The 7,971-nt window shown below is 57.7% G+C and overlaps 2 protein-coding genes across 2 annotated transcripts; both read right to left on the reverse strand.

Moving 5' to 3' along the window:
• Positions 1-212: 212 nt before the first annotated feature.
• Positions 213-1,616, reverse strand: ZAR1 (zygote arrest 1; the record flags this gene model as incomplete). Its single annotated transcript, XM_080344048.1, has 4 exons — positions 765-1,616; positions 584-676; positions 435-509; positions 213-356 (listed from the first exon to the last, which is right to left on the reverse strand). Exons 1-4 carry the CDS (start codon positions 1,599-1,601, stop codon positions 213-215), a joined length of 1,149 nt encoding a protein of 382 aa, XP_080200174.1. The 5' UTR covers positions 1,602-1,616.
• Positions 1,617-1,663: 47 nt separating this feature from the next.
• SLC10A4 (solute carrier family 10 member 4) lies at positions 1,664-4,596 on the reverse strand. Its single transcript, XM_080344047.1, has 3 exons — positions 4,003-4,596; positions 3,422-3,632; positions 1,664-2,780 (listed from the first exon to the last, which is right to left on the reverse strand). The coding sequence occupies exons 1-3, from the start codon at positions 4,386-4,388 to the stop codon at positions 2,265-2,267; spliced, it is 1,113 nt and encodes a 370-aa protein (XP_080200173.1). The 5' UTR covers positions 4,389-4,596; the 3' UTR covers positions 1,664-2,264.
• Positions 4,597-7,971: the final 3,375 nt, after the last annotated feature.

Below are 7,971 nucleotides of genomic sequence, written 5' to 3' on the forward strand. Positions count from 1 at the left end.
CCCATGCAAGTTACAGAAGTTGCAACACACACCCTTCTCTGAGCAGAAACCCACCTGATCATCTGAGTGTGCTTTGCAATACTTTTATTTGCATGCTTTCCTACTGCCACCTCACTAAGTACCTTCAAACAATAACAACCAAAAAAATCTGCTCTACTTGCAGTTTTCTAGAAGAGCCCTAAACAAAACAAAACAAACAAAACCCATCCCACTCAGATGATGTATTTGAAACTAAAGGTGCTATCGCAGGAGAGGCGCTTCCCTTTGCACCTCCCGCAGAGGTCCTGGCGGTGGGGCCTCTTGGGATCCACGTGGCGCATCTTCACGGGGCAGGTGCACCTGGTCTGCTTGCAGCTCTGGGGGAGAAGGCGGCGGTCGGCGGGCGCGGGCCGAGGCGGCCCGGGGCGGGACGGGACAGAACAGGGGCCTCTTACCTGGCAGGTGATGTCCTCCACGCGGTACGGGTTGTAGGACTTCTGGCAGGTCCGGCAGAACTGCCGAAAATAGACCTGCGGGGGAGGCCGGGGTCAGCGAGGGCGGCGGCGGGGCGGCGCCGGGCCGGGATGAGCCAAGCCTGCCATACCTTGTTGGTGCCCTGGACGCACCAGACGTACGCGCTCTCCCAGCGGATGTTGCAGTCCTTGCAGTGGTAGTAGCCGTACTTCTGTTCCAGAAACTGCCGGGGACAACCGTTACTCGACGGGGCAGGCGCCTCCCGGGCCAGCCCGGCCCCGCTCCGTTCCCCCATCCCGGCCGCCCCTCACCTGGAAGCGCAGGCGAGTCTTGCCCGCCGCCGGCTCCCGCTTCTGAGGGGCGGCCGCCGGCTCTGCCCGCGCCGCCGCGTCCTCCTCCCGGTTCTCCTCCGGCCCTGCCGCCGGCGGCTCCGCAGTGGCCGCCGGACGCTGCTCCAACGGCTCGGCCGGGCGCTGCTCCAGCGGCTCGGTGCCACTCTCGGGGGGCTTCTCCCAGCTCGCCCGCACGGCGGCCGCCTCTGCCTCCCGCTGCTCTCGCAGCGCAGCCGGCTCCTCCTCGACGGCCGCTGCCGTCGCCGCCGCCGCCGCCTCCTCCTCCTCCTCCTGCTGCGGCCGCCGCTCCGGCTCCGGACCCGGCTCCTCCAGGAAGGCGGTAAGTCTGCGGGACGCCATGGGCGAGTAGACGGCGATGGTGCGGGGGAAGCGCACGGCGCGGGTGCTGGTGGTGGCCAGGCTGCCCTGCTCCTGCTCGGCCTCGCGGGGACGCGGCCCGGCGGGGGGGCCGGGGGGGCCGGGGCGGCGGCGCAGCAGCGTGCGGGGCCCGAGGGAGCACTGCACCGAGGCGTCCTGCCGCGGGTTCACCTGCACGCCCACCTCCTTGGTGTTGGCCTTGCGGAGCCGCGGTGTCAGGTTGGGGTTGACCTGGGAGAGGATGGCCTTCAGCTGCGCCCGCTGGTAGTTGTCGAAGTACTCGGCGGCCGCCGCCGCCTCCCCGTAGCCCGAGAAGTAGCCGCTGCCCCGCGGCCGCCAGCCGCCCGTCGCCGCCCCTTTGCCCTTGGGCGGCGGGTAGCGGTAGGAGTAGGGGTGGTAGGCGGCGTACAGGTAGCTCTCCATTGCCTCCTCTGCCATTGCGCTACACCCGGGGTATCACGGGGGGGAGGGCGGCCTTAAATACCCCCGGGGCGGGGCGGGAGCGCGGCCAGGCCGGGCTTCCTCCGCCCCCGACGAGCGCAGGCCCTGGTGGCCCTTTCCTATCAGGGTGCGGGGCCTCGATCAGGGATTCCCCCAGCCCCCCAGCACAGCGCGGCCTTTACTTTTCCCCACGGGATTAATCAGCGGGAAACGTGGGTTTGGTTCAGCTTTGCCATGTATTTGTGGTGAGAACAACGAGCACAATGCTTTTACAGCAGGTGGTAGGCACAGAGATACACACGTGCAAGATGGTTTGCCTATTTGTCCACACTGGCGCCGTATTGGCTTCGCCTCTGCAAAACACTCGTCTCCTTCCTCCTACCCATTCCTGCTGCACTTAGGTGGGCAGGAGGCTCCTTGTGCAAGGACGTAGTTATTTGCGTTGGAGTGATACTTTCTCCTTTTTTTTTTTTTTTCATATTTATTTTTGAGGAAATACAACTGTCACGGTAATAAACACACATCACCTTGTACAATGGGAGTGGCTGGAGAAATGATGGAGGCTGGGCAGCTCCGCGTGCACAGCAATGAGCGTGGCCCCAGCCTGGCTGCAAGCACAACACACATCACACATCCCTGGGTGTCACCTCCTTATCTCGCCTAAAGCGCCGTCTGCGTCGGCTCCATCTGAATGGAGTTGTGCTCCTCTGCTGTCACTGTGCCATACGAAGTATCGGCCACCTCCTCTTCCTTCAGTTTCTTGTAGGAAATATCCGTGTCTTCCTCTTCACCAAGTGTATCTTGTTTGTAGCTGTCTCTCCCATACATCTTGTATGCCAGCACAAAGAGTCCCGCTTCTGCTGACTGAAAAAGCGCGTAAAGCAAGGGAAACATGTACATGCCCCCTATGAGCTCTGGGGGGAAGGTGAGTTTTAGGATGGCGGTGCAGAGCTGGACGTTTTGGCATCCTGTTTCCAAAGACACTGTTCTCCTGCAATGCGGGGGCATTTTAAAGACCGTGGCTAAGCCGTATCCCAAGGCATACCCTGCTAGAGGCATCAGCACTGCAATGGCATAGACAGACGCAGGAATATGTGCTATCAGATCTGGGCCCAGCATGGTCCCAGTCAGGATGAACAGGATCACCAGAGTCACCAACAGAGACCACAGGGAAATCTGGCAATAGATATTGATAAACAGGGGGGTTATTAGTTTGAAAGGATAAGCATAGCAGGTACAGACTTGATAAAGAGTCTAAATTGCAAACTGTGGTTGCACTGCCCTTTTGGGGTTTGTTCGTGGCTCAGGACTTTGGTAGTGTTTGATCATATTGCAGGAAAGGAAGAGGCCGAGATTGCCCTCCATCATTTTGCTTCAGGGTGACTTGCTGGGAAACTAGAGAGCCAGGGATTTTGCCTCACTTTTCCTTTTGTAATTAAGCTAATTTGTTTGCATGTTTTAAGGAGGTGTTGCCATCCCTGTGGGGTTGGGTTTGCTACCCCTGGTTACAGCAGGAGCGGGGAGAGAGCAGGATGCCGGGGAATGCCTATGCTCCAGGGTGCAGCGCTATGCTGCCTTCCTTCCTGTATGCCGGGGGGACACTGCCCTTCCCCTCGCTCTCTGTCTCACCGCTTTATTTCCAGACTACAAAAGTCCTTATATTCCACCTAAGTAGTGGAATATGCCGGTGTGAACCTACTATTGGTTCAGAGGGACCAGAAAGGTTACTGCCGTTGGACCCCCCCGCCCCGTCCCCGATGCCATCCCCGGCATGCCCTGCAGAGCAGACACCCCCCAGTCCCCAGTGCCGTGCCTACCTTAACCAGGAGGTCGGCGGCGCGGGGGTGCCGGTATCGGATGAGCACCCCCAGGCCGATGGGCAGCAGGGTGCTGCCCAGCGTCAGGCTCACTGCTCCAAGGGGCAGCAGCTGCACCAGGGTCGTGTTGATCCAGTGGCGGCTGTAGACCCAGAGGCAGAGGGGCATCAGGAACAGGGCCAGCAGCGTGGAGGAGGCCGTCATGATAATGCTGCGGCGGGGGAACCAAAGAGACAGCGGATCAGCGCCCGGCCGGCCGGGGGGCTGCCCCGGGAAGCCGTAGTCCCCGCAGGAAGGCGGCTCTACAGTCGCCCTGTCGCTTCTCACGGCAAGAGCCCCCCAGCCCGGCCAGGGCGCGGGCAGGCACGCTTTTTAGAGAAGAAGGCAGGACGTATGTGTCGGGGTTCGCGTAAGACCCGTCGGCCTCGGGAAAGGCAGGAGACTAGGGCTGGGGGTTTTCAGCCGCGCCATGTCCGTCCGTCCCGGTCCCACCGCCGGCAGGTGCCCAGCAACCCCTTCCCCCGTCCCGAGGCCGCCGCAGCACCCGGCGGGCTGAGGGCGACGGGGAGTGAGGCGCCTACCTGAGGTTCATGTCCCCGTCGACGAGCACCGACATGAGGTTGGAGAGGTTTCCCCCGGGGCAACAGCCGCACAGCAGCACAGCCACAGCCGCCACTTCGTCCAGGGCGAAGATGAGGGCGAGGAGGAAGGCCAGCAGCGGCATAGCCACGAACTGCCCCAGCAGCGCCAGCAGCAGCCCCACGGGCCGCCGCAGCTGCTGGCCCAGCTGCCCCAGCTCCACGGCGCATCCCAGCCCCAGCATGGTCACACAGAGCGCCAGCCCCACCAGCACGCTCAAGCCCTGGTTGAGGGAGCGGTCCCCGAAAGTCTCGTCGCCCCCCGCCAGCGACCCGCCGTCGGGGCCACCGCCCCCCGCCGCCGTCGGGGGCTGCTCGGAGCCAGCCATGGGCTGCGCGGCCGCCGGGAGCCGCCGGCTCCCCGCCGAGCCCCGGAGGAGGGAGCGAGCGGCGTGGGGGCCGTCAGTGCGGGATGCGGAGCCGCGTGGCCCCGGCGGTCCGCAGAGCCCGCATCCCGGCCCGGCTAAGCCCGGCTGGGCGCTGCTGCTGTGCTGCGGCCGCCGTCCGACGCTGCGCGCCGGCTCTCTACTGCGGGCACCGCCCGCGCATCCCCGGACCCACGCGGGGCCACCCCCGGCGTGGGCGGTGTCTCGCTCCCGCCTCGACGGCGGGCAGTGCCCGGCCGCCAGCCCCGCCCGGCCCCGGCCGGGGGAAGAGCAGGCGGGGGCTCATGGCCGCGGCCCCTCTCCCCGGTGCGTCCCTTCCGCAGAGCATTCGGGACGTGGCACAGCCACCTGCATCCTCCCGGGGGCCGGGCCCGGCTTTTCCAGCAGAAGGAATGTGATATCGGGAGATTCGCTTCGGCATCGGTATCAAAAAGGCAATCAGTGTCACGCTGTCACCCGAGATGTGGGTGGGCAGCAGCAGTACCCCTCTGCTCAGAGACAGCCAGGATCGTTGCTGCTCCAGCCAAATCACCGGCTGCTGTGAAGACTGCGGGAATGGGTGGGGAAGGAGGAAGAGCCCTTCTAGGAGGTTGGGGGGGCCCACCACTTTCTGCCGGCCAGTCACAGAAGCTTGTAAGGAGAGGCAATACCTTTATAGAGCAGGCGATGCAGGTAGAAGAAGCAGACAAGCTCTCAGGCACACAAGTATTCAGACTAGGGTCAGAAACGTAGACCGTCAACCCAAAAATCACATCCAAGGGTGATTATAGTGTTGTCAGTCATAAAGCTGTGCTTGCAACATCTATACTTCCACTATTTTGTACTTTTCATTTAATAATTGTGTGTCACCCTGTGCTGTATGGGATGCCAGGCTGGGCTCGCAAGGGCAGCAGCTCCTGAGAGAGGAGGAGCAGCCTCTGAAAGCAGGGTGGACATCAGCGACTCCTGCTCTGTGCACTCTCATGGCTACTGGCTGTGTTTTGGAAGCGTAGCCGTCTCCTTCTTTCAGGTGGCGGCTTTAGAGGGGTTGCAGCCACCCCTTCACGTCACTGCTCCTGAGTGGGAGTAGCTAGCTCGGCATGGAGCATCCCCAGGGGCTGCCCCTTGGTTCCCACACTGAGCATGCTGCTCTGCTTCACATGGAGCGTCTCGAGTCGCAGCTCAAGAGGGATGCGCTGAATTTAAAGAGCGTAGAGGAGGCACCCTGACCAGTTGCTCACCTTCAGCTCCATCAGGCAGCAAGTTCTCAAAAGTTTATTTTGGTGAAATTTTAGGCTATCCCAGGCATTGAGTAGAAATTATTTGGTGACTCAAGAGGAAAAAAGAGAGTACTATTTGCTTCTTAATTCTTACTTGGGGTACAGGCAACACAAGAAGTGCATCTAGTACCTAGTGACAAAATCCCAGGTACAGCAACTTTGCCAAAATGATGTCAAGTTCAATCGTCTTCTCCTTGTGTTTGTTTCCTTGTCATTAGCCTTAGGAGAGTGCAGGGAAGATGAGTCATCAGAGCTAAACAATAAAATAGGTTCCTGTTTGCTTTAGTTCATTCATATTTTTGGGCTCTGTGTGCTGCTGCGCTGGGGGAGTGTGGGGCTTGGTTGGCTTTCTGAGCCAACGGTGTCCTCTAGACTTAATTCTTGGATCTGCATATGCAGAAAAGTGCTGGCAGTGTATTTATTGTGCTTCTTAAAGACTTACCACTGCCGTACCTTATCCTGTCCTTCACAAAGTCAGTATTTGGCTTCCCAACATGCAGGTCATTTGCTTATCATACCCTCCCTGGTTTCTAAGTAAAGTCCGTGCGGTTTCCCTGCAGTGGGACCAAGAACGAGATCACCATGGGCAAGCCCAGGCTGGGTCAGTTGTGCAGAGCACCAAGCAGCTGCTTATCAAGCAGGTGTGAAGGGCACAGGCCAGGCCTTCTGTTTTATCTGTGAGTGTCACTCCTCAAGCTGCTAGAACAGGGCTGCTCATGAGAGGATATTTTTGTGTCATAACATATAACATATAGGCAGTTACAGGAGGAGTTCAGTAAACATAGATATGGTGAAGCTCTATTAGCAGTGAAGCAGATGTGTCCTGTTTCAGAGACCACCCAGTCATTGCAAGCTTCAGTTTCAAGGGACGCTGAAGTACAGCGTTTCTTATGGGAAAATGTTGTGAGAAGATCGTAACAAATCAAGACCTCTTGAGGGTTTTTTTTTTAAATATATCAGCCGAAATTCAAGCTTAACTCTTGACTTAAACAAGAGCAGTACCACTGACTTCGGGGAAAGCCAAATCTGAAACCAGCTGATGCGCTTCACTAATTGTCCACCTGTCACCCTGGGTGGCACCTGGCATATTTTCACATCCAGTATGTAGAGTGAAAAAATGTTGTATCTGCCACTGAACATGGTTCTTGTCTCTTTAACTTGCTGCAGGCTTTCCCAATATGTCATCGTTAAAGTGCAGTCTGGAGTGATGCTAAGTAGTTTTGCAGCATCTGGCTGCACGGCAACCGTCTCACACGTAGTGCACACCCTGGAGTATCTAAATCAATGGCTAATTACTTCTCTGTTTTCTTTTGTGAAGAGTGGGAGAACACGTACTGCCTACCCTGCTATTACTGGAAACAACAGATTGACTATTTGAGTAGAAAAAGACTTGTCAAATAAAACTGATCATATATCATTCCCACATTATTCCTCGTTAGTCCTTCGGCTGAAAAATGGGCGAGAAGATAAGAGGTAGCAAGAGCAAGAAGAGTGAGGGAAAGGACTCATCGAAATATGACCTTGTTGTAATTTGTAACTTTTATAAATAATATTGCCTTACATTATTCTTCTTAGGAGGGATTTGATTTCCATAGGAGACCACTATGGCAGTTTCACGTTCCCAAATAAGGTCCAGAGCTTTCAATACAACAGTTGATGGCTCTTTAGCACCTTTTGTGCCTCATTGTGGCTGCCCTCACCTGCCCACCTCAATCGATGCCGAGTGTCATGTCCCCCCACCCCCCAGGGCACAGTGACTCCAGTCACATACACCCCTTGGGTGGGGCACAGGAGGGGCAAGACCCTTGGCCAGCAGGCAGGGTTCTCAGCCAGTGAGGTGCCCCAGGCCCAGAAAAGCTTCTGGACCATGCTTGTAATGACCACAGATGACCAGGCTATAAAATGGGGCCCTCAGCCCCCTTGGAGTGGTCTTCTGAGAGCAGCAGGACTGTGACTGGAGCCCTCCCCTCAGATCAGGGATGCTGTCTAAGGAGACTTCCTGAGATTGAGAGCCCTCACCTTCTCCTTGGTGAGTGATTATATCTCCCGAATATATCCTTCAGTGAGCCTTTGCCCCTCCCTGGGCAAAGCGATTATTTCTTCTGGGTATCTTTGAGTGAGAGGCCTCTTCTTTTGAGGGAGTGTGTGCACGCTGTGGATCTTCATTCTTGTGTGATCGTATGGTGATAATATCCCTGTAACAAGGGATATTGTTATTTACAAGATCGAGTCAAAATTTATTGCATCCCCAACTGGTATATCAAACC

This window comes from Nesoenas mayeri (genome assembly GCF_963082525.1).
Source record: "Nesoenas mayeri genome assembly, chromosome: 4".
Lineage (NCBI taxonomy): Eukaryota > Metazoa > Chordata > Aves > Columbiformes > Columbidae > Nesoenas > Nesoenas mayeri.